Raw genomic sequence first — 26,245 nt, 5'->3', positions numbered from 1 at the left:
GCCCCAATTAGCAAACACACCGCCTACTCTCCCGAAGTTTCTTCCCCTCCACCATCAGAGATGATCCATGAAGCCATAAACACTACCGCACAACTTTGCCTTATTTATTCATTTTTATATGTATTTCTCATTGCAACATAGTGACTTTTATGTTTTGCACTGTACTATTGATGCAAATCAACAAATCTCATGACGTATGCCGGTGATAATAAACCTGGTTCTGACTCTGGTGGTGTTCTCGTGTGCCTGCTGCCCTTCTACCTCTTGGTGTTAGATGTCACAGGGTTGGGAGGTGTGGTGGGAACAGCCTGAGTGAGTCACGACAGTGCTATGTTATGAGTGCACGCACTGCCACCATAGTGTTCTGGGAGGAGATTCAATGTGTATTTGCTTGACGATAGGGTAGCTTCCCTACATTGGAAAAATCAGATCAGTTCCAATGTGAGTTCTTCTTCCTAATGTGCAGAGATTACAAGAAAGAAATGCTAGAAATTCCCCATTGCTATATGCATTAAAATATGCAAGTGGTAAGAGCATTGAACACTGTCTCTGAACTTCAGTTTCATTGAAGTTCATGCACAAATGTTCCTGCATTGTCCTCTTCACAGATCTTCCAGAGGACAATTTTCAACCTCAAGCATTTTACAAATCCGGAGTGGACAAATTGTTGCCTACACACTGACTCGGACAAGCCATACCAAGGCTGAGACTGTCATTCATGGCAACTACTCCAGACTGGAAAGGATGTAGTCTCCTGTGACTAAGCAGCTCTTAAAATGATAGTAATGTTGTCAATAATCTACTTACATAATGGAGATTATAATAGTGCCGTTGGGACTGCCAATTGTCAACAAAAAGTACAATCTCACTGTACCAGAATCAAGTGTGAAGATACTGGATCCATGATATTTTCCATTTTTGTGTTTAACCCATTTCTTTGATTAAAAAGAAAACAAAATTCTCTTATTGCAGGTAGCATGTTTTCCTGGAAATTTCCACTGAAAAATGTACATTATTAATAATATTTTCTTTTCAAGTCATCTTTTTATTTAGACTCCCCTTTGCTCATTAATGCCGAATCATAAAGCACTCAAAATGCTGGAAAATCACCAAATAAAATTTTTCAAAACCTATGTATGAAAGGCAAAAGATTAATTAGTGTACAAATTTTGAGCAATCAGAGCTCACTTTATTCAAATCCACCTCAGCAAATACTATGTAAAACGTGGAAGAACAGGTATAGGTAGCAGAGTTTATCAGACCTATTTCACCATTCAATTAGTTTGCAGCTAATTCTTGTACCAATCCATGTACTTAAATTTCCTAATAATAAAACTGATATAATCTTTGCTGCAGGTGCAGCTTAAGTCACCGCAAATTCACATTTCACCGTCATAAGCCAATAGGTATTTGGAACAGAATTAGACCACTCAATCCATCAAATCTGTGCTGGTATTCAATCACAGCTGCTCCCCCCAACCCACCACCACCTTTTTTCAACTCTATTCTCCTGCTTTTCCTCTGTAACCCTTTACTAATCAAAAACCTATTAATCCCTGTCTCAAATATACCCAATCACTTGACCACCACAACCCTCTGTGACAACAAACTCTGCACCACTCTCTCACTGAAGAAATTCCTCCTCATCTCAGTTTTAAAGGGTTGTCCTTTCATTCTGAGATTGTGCTCTCAGATTCTAGAATATCCTAATAGAAACATCCCCGTGTGCATTCTTTCCAGGCCTTTCAGTATTTGCTAGGTCTCAGTGAGGTCCTTCCTCATCATCTGCAGACTCAAAACTATCAAACATTCATGTCAGTGTAAGTACAACTCTAATGGGGCAGCTGTCTCGCAACTTCAAGGAAGGTCTCAGTTTTAGCTTCCAAGTTCAATTTGGTCTAACAGAATGGAGTAAGCATTCTTTACTACACTACTGCATAATGGCTTCTGCAGGGTCCTCTGACATCTTGGTGGTGTGGAAGTATATCTGTAGCACTGAAGTCTTTATTAATTTATAACTTTTCTAAAATGGAATGTGACAGAATGGAACCTGTGTGATCCCAGAATATGTTGCTGGTTTGGATGGAAGCTTACAAGATGTCTGTGTCTGCTTTATGGCAGGATGTGTGTTTATGGCAGGTGGTGTTTTGACAACAGGGAAAAACAGGACACAGCTGTCATGAGGAAAAGAAGCCTCAAAAGATAAATGATCAGATTAAAGAACAGATGCCACAGATGCAGATAAGGAAGGAATGCCATTATGGGATGGAATGCCCTCAAAGACATGAAGTTGATCAATTACTTAATTACTGATCCCTGTAAAAGTATAAAAATCGTTTGTTTTGAGCTATAAGATTGAAGCCACCTACCAACTTAATGTATGGAGGTAGACCTTCTCTTGCAAGTAATAAACGTGCCTGTAATTTGATCCACTCTGAATTTGTTGTAGCTTGCTGTTGTTCGTCCATCGTTGACGTCAATGAGGACCTCGACACCATTATGATGGTGTCGAGACTTGCGCGTGATTTGGATTTAAGTGAGGGAGAGTTGCGCAGCGTCAGCCTCACTCTCTCTTCCCAAATCCCATCTGGATCCAGTGGCAAGACAGAGTCTAGATGGCTGGAGATGGGACTAGGCGCAGTGGATGACCAGGACGTCTTCTGTGTCTTGTCCTGCTCTACACGTTCCATGACGCTTGCAGAGACCGCTTTCTTGACCGTTGGACCTTCCATTGGTCTCATCCACTCAATCTGCCGGAGTCTGTCTTCACATGCTGGGATAGACAACCCCCTACCACACCGAGGGTTTGAGACCCGTCGGCTACCCTCACCTGGTTTAGCCGGCTTGTCGAAGCCGTTGCCCGGGGTGTGGCCGCTGTCGCATGCAAACAGCTACGAGGAGCCACAGGTGAGAGCTGAGTGCCAGGTGGGGACCAAAGGTGGACTAACCGCCCGAAAAAAGGACGCGACATGTTCCCCCAGCTTGCTAGTGTATATTAGAATAACTAGCTGAACGGTTCACAACAGTAGTAATTGACCACAATAGATTGCCCCTTAATGTAGGGAGGTGACAGGAGAATGAAGGGAAAATTTAAAATCGTGTGATAGAGAACTTATGGAATATGAAAATTTCCCGGCACAGCTGGTGGACTTGCTGCCTCTTTGTTCTAGTGACCTAGCTTCAATTCTGACCTCTAGTGCTGTCCCTGTGGAGTTTGCATTCTCTACCTGTGAAGGCCTGGATTTGCCTCCAATGCTCCAGTTTCTTCTCATATACCGAAGAGCTACAGTTGGTAGATAAACTGCCCCTAGAGTATATGTGAATGGTAGCATCTTGGGGTGGTGGGGCGGTGTGCGTTGATTGTAGTGAGAGAAAAATGAAATGAGATTAGTTCAGGTTAGTGTAAATGGGTGATTAATGGACCAACCGGTCTGCTTTGATGTTGTAGAATCATATAATCCCAAACAGTGAGGCTGCAGGGAGGTAGGATGGGACTGTACTGCCAGGTGTTGACAGCGACTCGATGGCCTGAATGGCCGCTATCTGTGTTGTAACATGCAATTAAAGCATGCCACAAGATTGATGGATTTTAACTTGCAAAAAAAACCATTGCAAAACATTCATCTGAAAATACTGTGATGAATCTGGAAATCTAACCACAAATGGGAATACAGCTTATTGATTACACATGAAGAAGTGACTCTGGCTGTGAGCGCTTTTCAGTTGTAAATTTTTAATGAATTTCCAGCACTTGGGGAAGTTGAAAACGATCTGATTTTTTTTCTTTTGTTTTTTGGCATATTTGCTTTTTTGAGGATCCTTGCACAAATCAGTATTCCCTGCGCGAACATTAAGTATTCTAGTTTTCATCCATATTCCCACCATCTCCCCCTTTCTAGGGCGTAATTACCTCACTGTCTAGTTTCACTCACTGTAAAAATTAATGCACATCCACACAGATATTCTAAAGCTGGAAGAACCATTACATAATTAAACAAAATATGCACCAATTGGCTTCTAAGAACTTCTCATCAATTTCATACCAATTTTCATATGATTGAGCAAAAATAAAAATAGTATTAAGGTAGAAATTTGCCTTCAGAATCATGTGCTAAATTTATAATAACATCTGTTATGTATGTAGATTTTAATCTATTTTCCAAATTTCTCCCCATTCACTTTACTGGAGCTCAGTTTCCGAAATGAGTTCTGGGCTTTTCAGCAGAACCACATTATATTGTGAAAGTACACAATTAATCGCGGGCCGCTTAACAGCGCTGAGCTACAGAGGAATCTTAGGCTCCAGTCCATTGCTTCTGGAAAGAGGAATAACAGTTTCCTGTAAAGAGTTTGGTTGTATATACGTATCTATGTCAAAAGCAATCTATAAATTTGCTGACTACACACTATTTTTGGCAGAATTTCAGATAGTGACATACAGGACCAAGATATTGGGTGTGTTGCAGCAACAACCTTGAACTCAACATCAGTAAGACCATCGAATCGACGGAATTCAGAAAGGGTAAGATGAGGGAAGGCATACCAGTCCTCATTGAAGGGTCAGAAGTGGCAAGAGTGAGCAATTTCAAGTTCCTGGATGTCCATATCTCTGAGGATCTATCCTGGGCCCAATATATTGATGCAGCTACAAAGCAGGCACGTTAGTGGCTTTATTTCATTCGGAGTTTGAGGAGATTTGTTATGTCACCAAAGCCACTCTCAAATTTCTACAGGTGTACTGTGGAGAACATCTGGTATGGGAGGGGGCACTACTGCACAGAATCAAAATAAGCTGCAGAGAGTTGGAAACGTAGTTAGCTTCATTATGGGCACTAGCCTCCGTAGTATCCAGGATATCGTCAAGGAGCAATGCTTCAAAAACACGTCATCAATCATTAAGGATCCCCATCAACCGAGACATGCCTTGTTTGTATTGCTACCCTCAGGAATGAGGAGCAGAAGCCTAAAGACACACACTCAACGATTCAGGAACAGCTTCTTCCCCTCTGCCATCCAATATCTGAATGAACGTTGAACCCATGAACACTATTTTTTAATTTATTTTTGCACTGTTCTTTAAACTATTCATTATATATATATTCTTACTATAAGTCACATAGTTTTACAATGCAATGGATTGCATCGTACTGCTGCTGCAAAGACAACAAATTTCACAACATTTGCCAATGATATTAAACCTGATTCTGATTCTGATTCTGTACAGTCAGATGCCAACAAACCTGAACTTGAACAAGTTAATAGGTGGTAAAGGTGCCATATGGAATGCTTGGCTTTATTAGTCAAGGCGCTGTGTTCAAGAGGTAAAAAAAGTTATGTTGCAGTTTTTGAGCATTCTGATTAAGCTGCATCTGGAGAACTGCACTCATTTTTGTTTATCCCATTCTATAAAGGATGTGGAAGGTTTGGAGAGGTTTACCAGCACGCTGTCTGGATCAAAGGGCATGTGTTATGAGGAGTGGTTAGACCAGAGCAGCAGATGCTGATGGGATACCTGATAAAAGTTTATAAAATTATGTGAGGATTAGAAAAATTGGAGAGCTGGAATCTTTCTCCCAGGGTTGAAATGCCTAATACTCGAAAGCACACATTTAAGGCGAGAGGCAGAAAGTTCAAAGGAGATGCATAGGGCAATTTTTTCACAGTGAGTGGAGAGTGCCTAGAATACCCTGTTTGGTCAGGGGTGTGGGCAGATATGATAGAGACCTTTAAGAGGTTCTTATAGAGACACACGAATATGCAGGAAATTGGGGGATATGGATGACATGAAGAGAGAAGTTATTATATGTCAGTGGCATAATTAGTTTGGCACAACACTGTGGGGTAATAGGCCTGTCACTGTGCTGTACTGTTTAATGTTCGACGTACTGAGGGAAAGTTGTGGCCCTGTACGACATTGATATGAGATGCCAATTTTCTGTGGAGTCCAGGCCAGCAATACTCAGGTCAGACGTTACTCAATGAAAGGCAAATGACATCATTATCCAGTTTACCATGAAGCCCAGGACCACTCAGTGACTGGGAAGTCTGGTTCTTGCTGAAGGTTCTAGTTAGGCTTGTGACTCACCTAATGATAGTCCACCTTGTCCTTGTGGCCTGTCCAATAGAGGAGGGGAGCATCTAATATCAAGCACTGGGCTTTAGAGAACAAATGTTTCCAGGCCAGGTCATTGCTTCCCACATAGAGTTCAGGCCCAGATCTTGGGGCCCATTCATTGGATTTGGGTACTTGGAACCCATATAACATGGAGCACAGGTCCTGAGATTACACGTTGCATTGGACACAGTCCTGGCGGGCTCAACTTATGTCAGACTTGGGGTCTAGCTAACATTAAAAATAGAAGTAAAATAGAAGAGCTATCTGGAAATCTACCTCACGTGCAAAGTGACAATTCCAGACCAAACCTGAGTCACTGTAAGTTGCTCAACAGCTGTGGCAGGACTTGTAAGCTATCACCTCTTATAAAGTGAAACCAGACAACAAAGGTGACAACAAGGTTTTGCTCCCATTTGAGCTCAATGCCTTCAATGCTCACTTTGACTGTCAAAACATGGAGGGACATTCACGGTCTCCCACAGCCCCTGACAACACTAGGATTTGAGTCTCAGAGACTGATGAGAGTGTATCCTTCAGGAGGGTGAACTCACAGAAAGCATCTGGCCGAGCACTAAAGTCCTGTGCTGATCAACTGGCTGGAGTGTTCACCGATATCTTTAACCTCTCATTTTGGCAGTCTGAGGTATTGACCTGCTTCAAGCAGGCTTCAGTTACACTGGTGATTAAGTAGAGCACGGTAACCTGCCTCAGTGACTATTGTCCAGTAGCATGTACATCCACTGTGCTGAAGTGCTTTGAAATGATGGTAATGAGACATATCACTGCCTGATCTGCTCCAGTTTGTCTACTGGCACTACAGGTCAACAGCAGATGCCACTCCATTGGCTTTTCACTCAGTCCTGGAAGTTCTGGACAGCAAAGATACATACATCATTGAATGCAACCTGGCATTCAATACTAGCATCCTATCAAAGTAGTTAATAAGCTTCAAGGACTTGGCTTCACTATCACCCTGTGCAACGGGATCCTTGATTTCCTCACTACAGACCCCAGTCAGTTTGGATTGGCAACAAAGTCTCCTCCACAATCTTTATCAGAACGGGTGCACCACAAAGCTATGCGCTTAGCTTTCTGTTCTACCCACTTTATACCTGTGACTGTGTGGCTAAACACAGCTCCAATGCCATATTTAGGTTTGCTGATGACACCACTGCCACTGGCAGAATCAAAGAGGCTGACGAATCATCAGGGCGACTGACTGGTGCCACAACAACAACCTCTCACTCAATGATAGCAAGACAAGGAGCTGATTATTGACTTCAGGAGAAGGAAACCAGAAGTCCATGAGCCAGTCCTCATCGGGAGATCAGAGTGGAGAGGGTTAGCAACTTTAGATTCCTCAGTGTTACCATTTCAGAGGATCTGTCCTGGGTCCAGCATGTAAGTGTCTTTACAAAGAAAATTATGAAGTGCCTCTACTTTCTTAGAAGTTTGTGAAGATTCAACAGATCATCTGAAACAATGACACTCTTCTATAGACGTGTGACGAAGAATATATCAACAGGTTGCATCACAGCCTGGTATGGAAACAACAATGCCCTTGAATGGAAAATACCACAAAAAGTAGTGGATATGGCCCTATCTATCATGTGTAAAGCCCTCACCATCACTGAGCGCACCTACATAGACTGCAGTTGCAGGAAAGCACAATCCATCATCAAAGACCCCCCACTATCCAGGCCAGGCTCTCTTCTTGCTGCTACCATCAGGAAGAAAGTACAGAAGCCTCAGGACCCACACCATCAGGTTCAGGAACTGTTAGTACCCCACAACCATCAGGCTCTTGAACCAAAGGAGATGATTTCACTGAACTGTTCCCACAACCTATGGACTCACTTTCAATGACTCTTCACCTCGTTCTTGATATTTGTTGTGTATTTATTTATTATTAATTTTTATTTTTGTATTGCACAGTTTGTTGTCTTTTGCATACTGGTTGGGAGCAGTCTTTCACTGATTTTATGGTGTTGTATTTACTGTGAATACCTGCAGGAAAATGTATCTCACAATTATATATGGTGACATATATAGTATGTACTTTGATAATAAATTTACTTTGAAATTTGAACTTGACCCAAATGTCTGCTGACATATCCAGGACCTGGAGGTCCCAAGGACATCAGGCCTGGTTCCTTGGGGTGCCCAGGTCCTGGTGCCTGATAACCATCCAGTACTGAGCCTGAGCATCTGTGAGTTGCCTGTGCCTGAGCACATCTTTTGCTTTCACTTATTGCATTTTAAAGAACTATTTTAAAAAGTTGTTGGACTATAAAATACCTTGATTTATTGCACTTTCCCTGGTCTCCTTAAGATATTTTAATTTTGCTGGCCAAAGGTACATATGTGTGAAATGTAAGCACTCGCAGGAGTGATGGACAATGGTTTGAGAGAATGGACAAAAACGCCTAGTTTCCTCCCTTAGGTTTGTTGGAAAAGTTTACTTTCTGAGATGGAAGTGCAAAAAAATTCACTTAAAAAAAGCAGCCTTTTCTGAATAACCTTGAGTGTTGGCTTTACCTAAGATCACAAGAAATGGAAGCATGAATATTCACCTACCCTCTTGTCCTTTAGTACAATTGCGACTGAACCATTACTTCATTGTATATTTCCGCACTAATCCTATATCCTTTGATTTTCTTAATATCAAAAAAGTTCTCCTGATCTCTGCCTTGAATATATTCAACAACTCTCTCGGGTCATGAATTCTGATGATTCACTGCTCTCTGCATGATGTGCATTCTTCTCATCCATCTCCACAATGGCCATTATTTTGAGATACTGTTCGCTGTTTTAAGACCTCACAACCGGGGGAAACATCAACTTGACACCTATCTGGTCAGACACTTGAAAATTTTACTTGCGGCAATAAGATTACCTCTTATTCTTTTAAACACGAGAGTATATACGCTTGTCTGCTTAATCTCTCCTCGTATAACAAATCTGCCACTCCATGAATCAGTCTGATCAGATATTATTACACTCCCTATATTGCACATATCACCATCATCATCATCATGTGCCGTGTCGCATGATGTGGGTGATCATGGTCTCAACCATGATTGTTCTTGCCAAACTTTTCTACAGAATTGGTTTGCCATTACCTTTTTCTGGATTGCACACATACACTCTTTTATAATGGGGAGACCTTATAACAGGGAGTCCTAGAGGACCACAGCATAGAAACAGGCCCTTCAGTCCATCTAGTTCAGGCTGACCCGTTTTTCTGCTCAGTTGCACTTACCTACACCGGCAGCATAGCCCTCCGTACCCCACTCATCCATGTATCTATCCAAACTAATCTTAAATATTGCAATCAAACCCACATCCATCACTTCTGCCAGCAGCTCATTCCAAACTCACACCACCCTCTGAGTGATGTAGATCCCCCTCAAGTTCCCCTTAAGACTTTTGTCTTTCACCCTCAACCTTTGACCTCTAGCTCTAGTCTCACCCATTTACTGGAGTGAAGGCTCACACGTATTTACCCTATCCATATCTCGTATAATTTTGTATACTTCTATAAGATCCCCCCCTCATCCTCCTACTTTCCAAGGAATAAAGTCCTAACCTCATCAACATATTCTTAAAACTCAGGTCCTCAGGTCCTGGCAAGAATATTTGTATACACTTGTATACAATACTCAAGATGCAGTGACCTCCACAGTTGTACTCTAGTTCCCTTGTAGTAAACGCCAACCCACTATTTGCCTTCAGAGTTGCTTGCTGAACATAAATGTATGCTTTCAGTAATTTATGTACAAGGACACCCTGGAGCCATTCCTGTGGGTTAAGGGTGAAAGGTGAAAATTTTAGGGGGAACCTGAGGGGGAACATCTTCTCTCAGAGGGTAGTGTGAGTGTGGAATGAGCTAACAACAGAAGTGGTGGATGCAGGTTTGATTTTAACATTTAAGAGGAATTTGGATAAGTACGTGGATGGGGGTTGGGGGTAGGGTTCCAGGTGCAGTCGATGGAACGAGGCAGAATAACAGTTTGGAACACACTAAATGGGCCAAAGGACCTGTTCTGAGCTGTCGTGCTCTAGGACTCTATGACACTAATTGAAAAACAATCTGCCCTTTTATTTTCCCTACTAACACAGATGACCTTACATTTCCCAGCATTACAGTTTAGGTGTCTTGTCTCACACATTCAGGTAACATGGCTATATCCCAATGAAGTGTCCTTGCATTCGCCACACATCCTACACCAGCCTCAACTTTGCATTATCAGTAGGAATGCAAAAAATTCTCAGCAAGTCAGCCATCATCTGTGGAAAGAGGGGCTCATTAACCTACTGAGTTTTTCTAGTGTTTTTGTTTTTTTATTATAGATTTTTTGAGATTTTAGCTATCTGAATGCTGCTCTCAGTTCCCATCTGTACAGTACTTCACTAATGTAAGTACGAGCTTATCTTAAAGTATTACTAAAGTTCAAATGCATCGCATCAACTTGTTTGACCTTAACTATCCTCCTGCATGCAGTCTATTGTTTTTCAAAAATGCCTTTCCTTTCATAAATCCATGATGACTTTGCCTAGCCTTCTTATTACTTTGTAAGTCCACTGTTTTCACTTGCTCAATAATACATTCCAACGTTTTCACTACGACTGATGTTAGTCTGTTTAGTCTATGGATTTTTATTTTCCCTCTGCTTCCTTTCCTAAACTTTAGGGATACTGTACATTTGATGGCTTTCAAAGCAGATGACTTTATAGAATTTAAGGAACCTCGGAAGATATCAACCAGCACTATATCCACTATCTCCACAACCATCTCCTTCAAAATTTGACGGCCATCAGTGCTGGTGTTTTATCTTCTTTTAGTCCCATTTATTTCACCACTGTGACTTTTCTGACTCATTTTAATTTTCCTGAGCTCTTCCTTCACTTGCAGTCTGAAGGTGGAACTGGACTCTCTCACGGTGGTGTCTGAAAAGAGAATGCTGTCCAAGTTGCATGCCATCTTGGTCAATGTCTCCCATCCACTACATAATGTACTGGTTGGGCACAGGAGTACATTCAGCCAGAGACTCATTCCACCCAGATGCAACACAGAGTGTCATAGGAAGTCATTCCTGCCTGTGGCCATCAAACTTTACAACTCCTCCCTTGGAGGGTCAGACACCCTGAGCCAATAGGCTGGTCCTGGACTTATTTCCTGGCATAATTTACATATTACTATTTAACTATTTATGGTTTTATTACTATTTATTATTTATGGTGCAACCGTAACAAAAAACAATTTCCCCCGGGATCAATAAAGTATGACTATGACTAAGTTCTCTGCTATTCCTCTTTCAGGAAGACAGAGACAGCATACTTGTTCAATGTTTCAGCCTTACATTTATTCCCCTCCTGACTCACTCAGACTTCAGGGATGGGTTCCCGAAATGTCTTGTGTTATATGTTGTTTCTCTTAAACTAACCTGAAACAATGTCATAAAGTGTCCATGGTCCCAGGGGACAGCTTAGTCTGCAGAATCTGTGCTGTTCTGAAGATCTTCTATTTCATGGCTGAGCTTATGTCCATCTACTATCGGAATACATTCTGGGCAATCCTGCCTTCAATGCATGTGTTACGATTTATTTCACACTTAGTGCACATGACCCTTGTGCTGCAGCACATTTCAGTAACCATTTAGACCTGATTGGATTTCACACACTGTAGGAATTGTCCTTTCTGAAGGCACTGATGTCTAAATTGCACCCATATATAAGGAAGGACACTTGTAGCCCATTGGCTGACTAGCATGCAAGCTTGTTCCCAGCAGTTATTATTCACAGTGTAGTGTGGAGGATCATAATGCAAAAGACACACAGAACTCAGAAATATTTGCACTTACATGTCTCTGGATGCTTCCCGAGGGTATGGGTTTGCCGGAAATACTGGGGGTTTTCAATCACTGGGATCCTGGTCATCCCAATAACCACCGCATCTGGTCCGATGTCCATGGATGAGGGGGTGATAATCCCATGATTGATGTGGTGGAGGGGGCTGCCAGAGTCTTCCTCACCACTCATCACTGCCACGGGACCTGTAACAGAGCAATACATGCTGCTTACGTCCTTCACCACGAATGGCAATTGACCTGCTCCATGCTCTAGACCGGGGTTCCAAATCATTCTAATGCCATGGACCAATACTATTAAACAAAGGGTTCATGGACGCCAGGTTGGGAACTCCTCGTCTAGACCTTACACGGTCAACATTACTTTTTCCATCCCCACCAAACCTAGCAACATTCACCCAGACCCCATCAACCCACCCAAGCAGGAACCATAATTCTTCAAGTATATGACCAAGTTGTAATGTCATGTAGTTGATAAGTAGTCACAGAAATACACAGTTATCAGAATATAAACTTCCATGCAATCTTATTTCTCATTTTATTTTTAAACTAGTTTGAATAACACATGATGGTATCACATATGCTGGTGCATTATATTCATGGTTTAAGCAAATTGATGGGTTGTGGTTTGTACTTAAATACAAATGCATATAGTACTGTGCAACAGTCTTGAGCACATATATATAGCTAGGGTGCATAAGACTTTTGCAGAGTACTGGAGTTATTCTATGGATCACATTGTACTGCTGCCACAAAAAAAAACAGATTTTATGACATATGTGAATGATGATAAACCTGATTCTGATATGGGTCTCTATGTGGACTGAGAGTGGGAAGGGGACAGGGAGAGGGGAATCATGATTGGGAAAAGGGGAAGGGAGAGAGGAGGGAGAGGGAAGCACCAGAGAGACATTCTGTAATGATCGATAAACCAAATGACCTTGCCTGGAGTTTCAGGGCTGGGTGTAACCGCACCACCTTACCCCAGCACTCCTCCTCTGCACACCACCTTCGTCACTCCCAACATCCTTATACTCCTGCCAGATTTACAAAGTCGCTCTCCACTCTACGTTGACAAATTCAGTACTGTGCAAAAGTCCTGGGCATTCCAGCTATATAATGTGCCTTAGGCATTTGCAGAGGCCTGTACTCTGGGGAAAAATGCCCTCTTAAAGAGTTTATTATCTACATGTTCTGGTTACCATCTACACCCTGTGTCAGATTTGTCTCCATTGCAATAAAGGCAACTGACAGTACAGGGAATCAATAGATGTCCTTTACTCATGTTGTTCAATGTTAGATGGAGGTTGAGTTGATTGAAAGGAAATTTTAGTGGCATGAACAAGGTTAATTTCACAGTTGTAGAAAAGGTTAGAATCAAGTGAACTCAAAGGGTTTTCTAATTGTGAATGGAAATGATAAAGAGTGGAATTTAAGATCCTGAACTGATTTGAATATAGGGATGGAAATTTTAAAACGGAGACACTGGTCATCTGGGAGATAATGCAGTCCAGAAGGTTGAGTGTCAAAACATGAGAGAAACTGAAGGGGTTAGTAGTTCAGAATGCAGACAGCGAGTAGGACTTGTCTTCCAAGAAAACAGCCCATATTGTGATTTTCCACAAAGTGAAGCTATGTCGTTTGTGCACACATCAGAGATTTGGATTGGAGTTTATAAATTTTTACATAAGTTCTGCAAAAGCAAATTTTATTCCGTATCTCAAATTTGTGGGCAGTGATTTGTGAATTCTATCAGAGCAGGTATCTTACCAAAACAGCTGTAACACAGGAATTCTCTGAGATGCATAAGGACACAAAGGAAACTGCTTATAAATGAAAGGTGCCTGCTTTGGGGTGATAAATAATCAGCCTGTGTAATGCCAGCAACACACACACATCTGCAAAGTATTTAGGATCAGTTAGGGTCAGAGATGCTGTAGGTGGGCATTGTGCGATATAGTGCCATGGAGATGAATGGAGGGCAGAGGAAGGCTGATAAGTAAGCGGAGGAATCAATGTTGTAGTGTGAATGAAGTCATTGGAGAAAAGTACTGGCGGATATGAAGTAGCTTCTTTATTCCATAAAACAAGATACAGCAGCCATCATATCAAGAGCCTTTTCAGTGGAAAGGTCTGTTGGCCCAGCCCTACACAACATCTTATATGCTAACGATCGAAGAAAAATTCAGATCAATTCAAACAAATCCATATTTACAATGTTTCCTTTGAATTACACACCCCTTTCACACCTCCCTCCTTCGCACCCATACTACAGACACACAAATAACAAATTTAAATCAGCGTTGTCTACCCATTGTTCAGAGTTGCATTTTAGATTTAATCTTCAGTGCATATCAGATCTGAAGCTGCATGTCAAAGTCAACATTCGCTTTATGTCCGAACACTCAAACACCTTAACATCAGGACTAATCCGAAAGTGGAATAGTTGCACTTGCTACTGGTCGGATTTCATATACACTTGGACACCAGTACATATGGTTGGCTTCCTTGTGTGTAAGCAAGTGTCATGCCCAGGAAACAAAAATATTTTTACTTGTGTGTTACTGATGTTAAGTCCTTTATTTTCCGTTACATTTTACTTTTCACTGCAATTGAATTATGCTGTGCAAAAATATATGACACCGTCTGATCCATTTCTAGGCAAAAATATTCTTTACAAATTAATTTAGCATCACTTAACACTTAAAGATAGTCTCCATCAGTTAAAAATTGCTCAAGTTTTATTTTCAAAAGCATGGCTATCAGAATAAAGAAAATTATTACTGTCAACTATTGCATCAAAAAGGTGCAATACAATTTATTCACTAGTCATTAATACAGCAGTTCTACTCTGTAAAGATATTTCTTTTTAACAATGAAGAAATATACACTCAGTGCCTACTTTATTTGGTACCTCCTGTTCTGAATAAAAAAGCCACTGAATATATTTTCATGGTCTTCTGCTGCTGTGGTCATCTATGTTAAGATTCGTTAAGATTCAATGTGTTATGCATTCTGAGATATTCTTCTGCTTACCACTGTTGTAACACATGTTTATTTGAGTTAGCTACGCCTTCCTGTCAGCTTGAACCAGTCTGACCATTCTCCTCCAATTCCTCTCATTAACGAGGCATTTTCACCCTTGGACCTGCCATTTACTAGATGTCTTTATTTGTTTTTCACACCATACTCTGTAAACTCTAGAGACTGTTGTGTGTGAAAATCCCAGGAAATCAGCAGATCAGTTTCTGAGATACTCCAACACGGTCAAAGTCACTTTGATCACAGCTGAATTGAATTGACTCATTACTTATATCCTTCATATACGTGAGAAGTAAAACTCTTTATGTTATAAATGTATTTATAGTAATTTATAATAAATAGTATTTGCTGCAGAATAGCCAATATAACATAGAAATACAGTTGTGTCAGCATGAATAAGCAGTCTGTTGGCGTGGTGGAAGAAGCTGTCCTGGAGCCTGTTGGTCCTGGCTTTTATGCTGTGTTACCATTTCCCGGATGGTAGCAGCTGGAACAGTTTGTGGTTGGGGTGACCTGGGTCCCCAATGATCCTTCGGACCCCTTTTATACGCCTGTCTTTACAAATGTCCTGAATAGTGGGAAGTTCACATTTACGGATGCACTTGGCTGTCCACACCACTCTCTGCAGAGTTTTGCAATTGAAGGACGTACAGTTCCAATACCAGGCAGTGATGCAGCCAGTCAGGATGCTCTCATTTGTGCCCCATAGAAAGTTCTTATAATTTGGGATCCCACACCAAACTTCTTCAACCATCTGAGGTGAAAGAGGCGCTGTTGTGCCTTTTTCACCACACAGCTGGTAGGTACAGACCATGTGAGATCCTTGGTGATGTTTATGCCGGGAATCTTTCCAATTCTGATGTTTGGTCTGAAGGACAACTGAATATCTTGCATGCCTTGATGCATTGAGTTGCTGGTACATGATTGGACAATTAGATATTTGCATTAACCATCAGGGGTACCTAATAAAGTGGCCATGGAGTGTATAAACCCACTTCTTTTCAGTGATAAAATACTGGTTCCCTCTGAATTTATAACCAACTATATTCCCTTTGATTAATATTCCAGTTGATTTAACCCAGCAACTGCATGCAACTAGTAACAAATTGTCTGGGGGGAAAAAAATCCCTTGATGTGCATTTGATAACAAAGCGAAGGCAAAATTAAGTGTTAATAACTGGACGCAAGGTGGCAGATCTTTTTCTGCTAGTTATTTGTCTTCTGAATGGAGGCAGAATGCTGAAGATCTTACTGATGTGAGTCAGAGCTTTGTACCACTGTGCTTGGAATTAAATCAGCTTTTTAGCTATTTATTTACTCAGCAAAATGGGGGTTGACTGTGGTGTTATTTGCCTTTTGTGTCAGATAACCAATTTAACTTAAAGCTAAGTGCTTTGCACAATTACTCATGATGAAGTGTCACTTTCTGGAAGAACACTGCATAAATTGGGAATCTGCCAGATATACAGACCATTTTTTTTCCTTTCCTGCCCTAGGTTTTGGAATGATTTACATTTGACTATTGTGATATATAAAGTAGTCATCCACCATTTGAGAAAAGTTAGATTTTCAGCTACTTTAACAATGAGTGACTTCTCATTACCATATAATCTACCATAGCATTCCATCACGACAATCAGTACTGCAGCACTCCATCAATGCCAATGCTTTGCATACTCTACTGGAAGACTCCATCACTGGGAATATTATCCACAATGTATATTAGTGAACTAGATCACTGATATTCTCTACGATCTGTGTCAGAGAACTCTATTTGCTGATGGTATTCTGTACCATCTACTTTTGAGCACTCAATCGTTGTCATTGCATTCTGTATTTGAAAATTCCATCATGGTGAATATTCTCCACAATCTGTTTTGGAGAATTCCATTACTAATTATAGTCTCAACAATCTGCTGCCAATATTTTATACAATCTGCATTTGAAAATGCAATGATTGAATTCTCTTTTGCTTTACCATCTTTAGCAATGTCCTCCAAGACCCGCAGAAGAAAACTCCTTCATTGTCGTTACTCAACATTCAACACAGGACAATTCTATTGCTGCCAATACTTCACTAATTCTGAAATAGGAAGCACCATCATTGACGATCTTAAACACAAGAGATTCTGCAGATGTAGGAAATCCGGAGTAACACACAGAAGATCCTCCAGCATTTTGTATGCATCTTTGATGATCTGTATTGGAGGATTTCATTGCTGCCATTACTTTCTGTAATCTGTTTTACAGAAATTCATCACTGCTATTTCTCTTTCCATCTACACAGAAATCAAAATCAGAATCAGGTTTAATATCATCCACCCATGTCGCAAAATTTGCTATTTTGTGGCAGCAGAACAGTGCAATACATAATAATAGAAAAAGCTCTGAATTACAGTAAAGGTGGGTGTATGTGTGTATATATAATTATTTAGCTGTAAAATAAAATAGTTATAAAATAAATATAAAATACAAGTTAATTTAATGAAGTAGTACAAAAGTACAAATCTACAAAAATATAAAGTGTTCAACGTCCCTTCAGAAATCAATTGCAGAGGGGAAGAAGCTGTTCCTGAATCACTGAGTGTGTGCCTTCAGGCTTCTGTACCTCCTTCCTGGTGGTAGCAATGAGAAGAGGGCATGTCCTGAGAGAGATGGGGGTCCTTAATAATGGATGCTGCCATTTTGAGGTACTGCTCCTTGAAGATGTCCTGGATATCATTTACTAAGGAGGCTAGTGCCCATGACGGAGCTGACTAGGTTTACAACACTCTGCAGCTGATTTCGATCCTGTGCAGTATACACCACCCTCCACTCCACACAGTGATGCAGCCAGTTAGAATGCTTTCCACAGTACATCTGTAGAAATTTGTGAGTGTTGTTGGTGACATAACAAATCTCCTACAACTCCTAATAAAATATAGCTGCCATCATGCTTCCTTAGCTGCATTGATATGTTGGGCCCAGGACAGATCCTCAGAGATATTGACACCCAACAGCTTTGAAATTGCTCATTCTTTCCACTTCTTATCCCTCTGTGAGGACAGGCATGTGTTCCTTTGGCTGACCCTTTCTGGAGCACTACATATTGGCCAGCACTCTCTGCAATTTGTATCAGAGCACTCCATTACTGACAATATTCAACATATTGTCCATTGCTGATAATACGTCATCCCATTACTGTGAATTCTAAGGTAAAGATAAAGCTTAGCTTTATTTGTCACATGTACCTCGAAAGATACAGTGAAATACGTAGTTTGCATCAACAACCCACACTGATGTGCTGGAGGCAGCCCACAAGTCTCCTCATGCTTCCGGTGCCAAAATACCATGCCCAGAACTTTAATAACCCATACGTCATGCAACGTGAGAGGAAACTGGATCATGCGGAAGAAACCTGCACATGCACGGGTAGAGCGTACAAGCTCCTTACAGCTGGTGCTATAAAGCATTATGCTACCAGGGAAGTCCGTGACTACCAGTCATCCCTACAATCCATGTTAAGGAACTCCATTGCTGGAAATACTCTCTACAACTAGAGGACTCTACTGTTGCTACCAAATATTGCTGCAATTTGTATTTGATCTCTACATTGGTGATAACACATTCTAATATCTGTTCTGGAGCACAACACCGTTGCTAATCCTCACTACAACCCATTGCTTGAAATACTCTCAACAATCTGCATTACTGATAATGCTGTCTACTACCTGCACTGGAGCACTCCACCACTGTTGGTTACCCTATGACTAGTGCTGGAGTCTTCCATCATTGTACACTGCACCCTGTCACTGGATATTTTAAACTGTATTAGAGAAGTCTATTGCTGATAATACTCTACAATCTGTATTGCTACACTCCATGCTGATGACACTAATCTATATCGAAGCTGATATCCTCTTCTTAAATCTTACTCCCATTATACTCTCTCTACTCTACTGCCCATTATGCGGTTGGTGTTTAGGGCAGCAATGAAGGTCCACTGTCTCTGGCGGTGTTCAGGACTTCCGTCATTGTGTCAGTAGCTCGGTTTTCACTACTGTCTGTCATGCAAGTCCTAGTGGAGACTCAGGAATACCATCACACTCAGATGTAGAAGGATTCTTCATTGTTGTTTCCATAACAATTTTGTTTTTCCAGTCAGGGTTGTTAGCCCTGAGATGAACCCCCGAACCTGGAGGACTATTGGACTGCTCTTAGTCTGCCCTCTACCCCTTGACCTGTTTGGCATGGATGACCCTATCAAGAGCCAAAGCATAAAGCCCTGACTCCAGCCACTATTGTTCTCTGGGTCATTGACAAATGCAAGATTCCAAACCCTATGACAAGGTTATGGTCCTCTTTGAGGTCTTATCATACCCCTCAACTACATTTTCTCCCACACGGCTTTTCAGCTTCACTTTAAGTGAGTTTCTGTGGTCACCTTAAAACAGGGGTTCCCAACTTGGGGTCCATGGACTTCTCAATTAACGGTAGGGGTCCATGCATAAAAGCATTTGGGAACACCCTGCCTTAAATCCTGCTTATGACAGCAGGCAGATAGCAGCTAAAAAGTGCCCTGGGTAAGAGGCAAAAGGCTCTCCTAATTTCACTGCTGGATTTACAGTTCACTGCTCTTGTCTGTGGCATAGATCTTGAAAATGTAAAGGCTGTTCAAGTCTAATCTTTCCTTTACAATATGTGAATGTTGACCTCCTCATCAAAGTTGCAGAACCAAATAAGAAAACACAGGAAATTATACTTTTAAAAGAAGTTTGAGAATGCACCATCAAAGCCTGGCTTGATTCATACAGGAGTCCAAATATGGAAGTACAATCATTTCATGATGGAAGTTAAAACTCTTTCATAATTTAGTAACCTTAATCCGTTCACCTTTGTAATGAGAGAAGAAACCAGTACACAAGGAGAAAAGCCACAAGGTCATGGGAGAACAGACAAACTTACAGGCAGCAGCAGGAATTGAACTCTGATCACCAGCAATGTAAAACATTACTGTAAATAGTTTTGATCTGGTGATCAAAAAGGCGCAACAGCGCCTTTATTTCCTGCGGAGCATCAAGAAAGCTCACCTCTGTCCCAGGATACTGATAGACTTTTACCGCTGTACTATTGAGATCATACTCACCAACTGCATCTCAGTGTGGTATGGCAATTGTCCCGTATCAGACCGCAAAGCACTCCAGCGTGTGGTGAAAACTGCCCAGTGGATTATCGGCACCCAGTTGCCCACCATTGAGAACATCTACCATAAACGCTGCCTGGGCAGGGCGAAAAGCATTATCAAGGATGCATCTCACCCTAACCATGGACTTTTTACTCTCCTCCCATCCGGTAGGCGCTACAGGAGCCTCCGCTCCCACACCAGCAGGCTCAGGAAGAGCTTCTTTCCTGAGGCTGTGACCCTGCTGAACCTCACATCACAGCGCTAAGCAGTATTGCACCCATATTGTACTGTCTCAGTACTTTTATATTTGTGTGCTGTAGCACTTACTTTTTATTCACAGTTATTTTGTCAATAACACTGTTCTTTGCATTTCCAGTCAGATGCTAACTGCATTTCACTGGCTTTGTAACTGTACTCGGCACAATGACAATAAAGTTGAATCTAATCTAAATGCTACACTACCATGCTGCTCTATGAGTTTATATCAGCGTAAAGGCTGGGTACTGGATTGGGATGAGGGTGGGTTGAAGTGGTGGAGGCCCTGTTGGACAGTAGTTGCAGCTCAGGCGGGGCCTGCTTGCGGAAGGTTCCAATCACCAGGCTCCACAGCCGCTAACCTGACCAGGCAGAATCCACACAGATTTTGCTGAAGCAAACCTCATGGTTAGTGTACAGACTGCCCAATGCACGAATGGCCCACCGCCATCAACAGACTGAGCAATCATAGCCGCAATTTTATTTCTATTTACAGCGTGGAACAGACCTTTCCAAATGTACATTTGAAATTTGTTCCCAAATTCGCAAGGAGAAATTGCTGAGAAATTTCAAGCAAAGGGAATAGAATTTAATTCAGATATTGTATTGCCATAGAGTCGTACAGCCAGAGGGAGGTGAATCTGTGGAATTATTGTCACAGGCAACTATGGAGGCCATGTCAACCGGTATATTTAAAGAGAGAGAGGGAAGAAGGCAGGATAATGGGGATAAGAGGGATATAAAATTAGCCATGATTGAATGGTGGAGCAGTCTCAATAGGCAAAATGGCCAAATCTACTCCTTTGTCTTATGGAAGCCAACCCTTCATCCCAACTCTTCCAGGCCAACCAAGATGCCCTTCTAAGCTTGTCACATTTGCCAGCATCATGCTGGAAACCCTCCCTATATATCTGCCCAAATATTTTTTCAATGTTGTTATTGTACATTAATCAAACACTTTTTCTGTTATCTTATTCCACCTACACACCACCTCTGTGTGAAGTTGGCCCAAAGACCCCTTTTAAATTTTTCCCCTCTTGCCTTAAATTTGGTGATGCCATTGCAAAGTTGCAGGCCAAACATCCTGTCCTTGATTCAAATAGCACTACGGTTGATCTGGCCTTGTAAAGCAAACCTTTTCTTTCAAATTTCTGCCCAAAAGCATTTCACAATGCTGATATGGAGATCTTCCAGACATGTCTTCAGCCATTATTTCTTCAACAAAGAAAAGTTGCATTAAAAAACCTGGATTTTTTGGAAAGAGGGAGCTTGTTATAACATTATTAATGCAGCTGAAACTTGTTAAACCACCAACATACATGTGTTAGAAACTCATCCCAGAGGTGCAGAACATGCCACATAGGAGCAGCCTCAGTGAATTTCAACAACATAGTGGTATTCACAGCCACTAACACATGGTCCCTTTACGAGGGCTGATTGATAAATTTGTGGCCTAAGGTAGAAGGAGACAATTTTAGAAAAACTAGCACATTTATTTTTCCTACATTTACACAATTAGTCCAGCGGTCGTGGAGCATACGGATCCCTTCTTTGTAGAAGTCGGCGTCTTTGACCTCCAGAAGTGGTCCACAGCAGGGGTGATTGATAAGTTTGTGGCCTAAAGTAGAAGGAAATGAGTTACTAACTTCAAGCTTTCTGCATTTTCACTCAGAGTTGAACTGCACATGCATGTAACAAGAGCTGTATACCTCATCTCCTTCTACCCTAGGCCACGAACTTATCAATCACCCCTGCTGTGGACCACCTGGAGGTCCAAGACGCTCTTGTTACATGCACATGCAGTTCAACTCTTTGAGTGAAAATGCAGGAAGTTTGAAGTGGATAACTCATCTCCTTCTACCTTAGGCCACGAACTTATTACTCACCCCTGCTGTGAACCACCTGGAGGTCCAAGACGCTCTCGTTACGTGCATGTGCAGTTCAACTCTTTGAGGGATAATGTGGAAGGTAAGGTAATAACTCATCTCCTTCTACCCTAGGCCACAAACTTATCAATCACCCCTGCTGTGGACCACTTCTATAAAGAAGGGATCCGTATGCTCCATGACTGCAGGACAAAATGTGTGCATGTAGGAGGGGACTATGTTGAAAAATAAATGTGCTAGGTTTTCAGATTGACTTCTTCTAACTTAGGCCACAAACTTATCAATCACCCCTCATATATTTCCCAGCTGATGACAAACTTCTCAGTTGCAGTAGAGTAAAAAGCCATGGAAACTGGAGAATCCAAAACACCAACTTTCCAACCAGCTGAAATACACTAGTGGAAATGGACATACTCAAACTGAAATCTTCTTGTGATAAATAAAACATTGGAAATCAATATTCCCTCTAATTTGTAATGACCAGTATGTGCAAAAATCTTGTGCTGGACACTTTTTTTTTGCCCAGTGACAACAACATGTGTGTACTGAATAATTTCTTCAATAAAAACAGTACAAATAAGCCAGTTCTAAAATCTGCAGACAAATTATCACAAACTCCATGTTATCAACAATGTTTGCATCAGAAATCAGAAAAGGAATGTCATTGTGTACGATTGTGAAATATATTGAACATGCCAATGAGGTAGAGGGTGGCAACCTTTTGTGCGCAGTTTAAATTCCTTTGTGCGCTAGTAGCAAAAGATAAGTGCGCACACACACTTGCACACCTTAGGAGGAACATTGCTGGAAATGTTTGACATGTTCCATAAGCTGTATTTGAGCTTTTAATCATGTACTAAGCCATAATTATTACCTAAAAATCTCTCTGACCCTTCAAAGAATAATTTTATCTGCATGGATTTTCATCTTTCATAAATATTTCAAAATGTTATTTTTTAGAATAAGTTATTCTTATTTAGTTTTTAAAAAACTATTTATCGTATTTCAGCATCTATTTAATCTGATATTTACGTTGAAATGTCGTCTCGTACCTTGTAAAAGCTTTAAAAAGTCAGTTAATAATTGTCATTTTAATTTCCTGATTTATTGTGTGTGAGAATTCTTCTGTGTGTTTGGCTACTCTGTCAATCTGATCTCGTGTTCTCAAACTCTAGAGCTGATGGGTAATAGTACCTGACTTCATGAGAGGTGAAATCCAGGCCAAATGGATTGGTAGATACTAATGAACAGCTTACTTCAGGGTTATCTATGAGAACTACTGCTTCACCACTGACTGTAAATTTTGATCCAATGTCATTCGTTTTTTTTTGCTTGTCTCTGCCCTTTGGGATCTTTGCAGCTTCAATATTTGATCATTCTGACCCTTCCTTTCACTAGTGTAAACATTGCAAGCATCTGTTCCCTCTCCCACTAACTCTCCCTAATTCCAGCTGTCAATTTAGGTGCCTTTTTTTGAAACCTCTACATTCTTCTGATCAATGCTGTGTCTACAACGGCACACCATCTGCAGTTGAAGCTGTGACTTGTACAAGTTCACAGCAACCTCCTGAGATTTGGGCTCTATTTTTCTGTTCAGCCGGAGCTCTTACCTGCTGTCTCACAAACTGATTGTGTATCTCCAGTACAGCAAGCCCAAATCCATCTCTACTCTGAGATGACAAACACCAGGAAACCTCTTACTAACTCTTCCTTCAGTTAGTCCTGACGAAGGTTCTCGGCCTGAAACGTCGACTGTACCTCTTCCTAAAGATGCTGCCTGGCCTGCTGCGTTCACCAGTAACTTTGATGTGTGTTGCTCTACTCTGAGATGCTATTTATACACAGTGACACTGTTTATTACCTTGGCCGTTGTAAGCTAACACAAAGTGATGTTTGAATATTGCTAAGATACTTTAAAAGTTACTGGTATAATAGCTTTAAGAGAAGTATGCACACCCTGTAACAGGAACTTTTAACAATCTTGCAAATAGTATTCCCCTTCCAAGGCTAAAGTAAATCATCATATAGATCCAATTGAATTATCCTAGAGAGAGTGAAGGAAATTTTATCTTCTTTCTTTCATGAATTTAGCTGAAAGCACTATTGTACAATTATGATCATCCTGCTACCTCACTCTAATAGCCATAATTCGTTTAAGTGCAACGTGACAGCAAACGCTGCCAAGAGTAATCTCACTGAAACATGATAAATCTCATTTGCTCGAAGGGTTAGGTGTAAGGATGACCTTTTATCCTGGCTGGTTTGTCTGGAACAAAGGCTCTTTCATCCGGAAGGTAGTGAATCCTTGGAATTCTCCACCCTGGGATGCTGTGTAGGATCAGTCATCAAATATATTCAAGAGACAGTTCAAAACATTTTTGGATATGACAGTGGATATGGGGTTACTTCAGGAACACTGAGGCAACAGATCAGCCACAAACTTATTAAATGGAAAAGGAGGCAAAAGGGACCTTAAACATACTCCAGTTTCAGTCACTTATTATATTGAAAACAATGAACCATGGAATGAGCTTCAATCCAGAGTTCAATACTTTTCAAGTGGGAAATCCCCGTTAGCCCAGAATCTAATCAAACTTAGCTCCTCGCCCACTATGGTTCTCTAACACGCAGCCCATGTTTCTACCTTCACATTTCTCTTTATGACAAAGCAGGAGGCCATTCAGACTATCAAATCTATGCTAGCCCTCAGAGCATTCCCATCCCCCGCCCCTCATTAATTTACTCCATAATCTCTTCTCTCTAATTCAAATCAATGTCACACCTCCAACCTAATCACCAGATTCCATCATTCACCTACACAGGGGTGGCAATTCACAGTGGCCCGTTAAATTTCTCAACATTTCCTATCCCCATACCTGTTCAAATGTCATTTCAAAGCCATCACTGTACTTGCTTCTGCCATTTCCTCCAGTAGATAGTTCCACATACAGTACTGTGCAGCAGTCCAAGGCACATATAGATAGCTAGGGTACCTCAGACTTTAGCGCAATACTGTATTTGTGAACGTGAAGCAGAGAGCAAGTTTGTAAATCTGGTGGGAGCAAAGGATGTTGGGAATAGTGAAGGCAGAGCACTGCGGGAGGGGTGTGGGACAGGTTGCAGAGGAGTGCCGGGGAGGTGGGTGTGGCACTGGGCAAGGTCATTTGATTCCAAACAATTGGTTTATTGATCATTACAGATTATTGATCTGGAGCTTCCCACTCTCTCCCATTACATTTCCCTTTCCCTTTCTTAATCATGCTTCCTTCCCACTCCCAGTCCACAAAAGAGACCCATATCAGAATCAGGTTTATCATCACTGACATATGTCATGAAACTTGTTTTTTTTTTGCAACAGCAGTACAGTGCAATACATAAAATTACTACAGTACTGTGCATGCATTCCTTTGTGTGAAAATGTTACTCCACAAGTTTCTATTAAATATTTTCCTCTCACTTTAAACTATGCCATTTAGTTCTTGATTCTCCGTGCCTAGAAAAAATCAGACAAAGTATTTTCACCCTATCTTTGCACCTCATGATTTCACACACCTCTATATCTCCTACACTATCGCAATCCTTTCACTTAAAAAAAATCAAAAGCTTATTTCCAGAAAGAGCAACACACAAAGGGCTGGAGGAACTTAGTAGTATGGAAGGAAATGGAGTGTCCATTTTCGGGTGGAGACCCCGCATCTTAACTGATAAAGAGGTCCATTGAAGGGTCTTGACACAAAACATCAAGTGTCTATTTCCTTCTCAAGATGCTGCCTGACCTGATGAATTCCTCCAGCTCGTTTGTGTGCTGCTATAGATTTGCAGAATCTAACAGGTCTCTCTTGTTCACCTTATTGACATGGATCTATTAGAATATAATAGGAAAGCGTCAAAGTTACATTTAGCATGAAGTCCC

At 41.2% G+C, this 26,245-nt stretch overlaps 1 protein-coding gene across 1 annotated transcript in view; it reads right to left on the bottom strand.

Moving 5' to 3' along the window:
• LOC140209736 (NT-3 growth factor receptor-like) overlaps window positions 1–26,245 on the bottom strand; it is a 946,852-nt gene that overhangs the window by 187,982 nt on the left and 732,625 nt on the right. The window contains exon 12 of the mRNA XM_072278139.1: window positions 11,980–12,171. Coding sequence (XP_072134240.1) covers window positions 11,980–12,171 — 192 coding nt within the window. The remainder of the gene's footprint in view (window positions 1–11,979; window positions 12,172–26,245) is intronic.

The sequence above is a fragment of the Mobula birostris genome, chromosome 14 (assembly GCF_030028105.1).
Source record: "Mobula birostris isolate sMobBir1 chromosome 14, sMobBir1.hap1, whole genome shotgun sequence".
Lineage (NCBI taxonomy): Eukaryota > Metazoa > Chordata > Chondrichthyes > Myliobatiformes > Myliobatidae > Mobula > Mobula birostris.
Note: the sequence above shows the minus strand (reverse complement) of the source record. Positions and strands in the feature narration are given on the sequence as shown.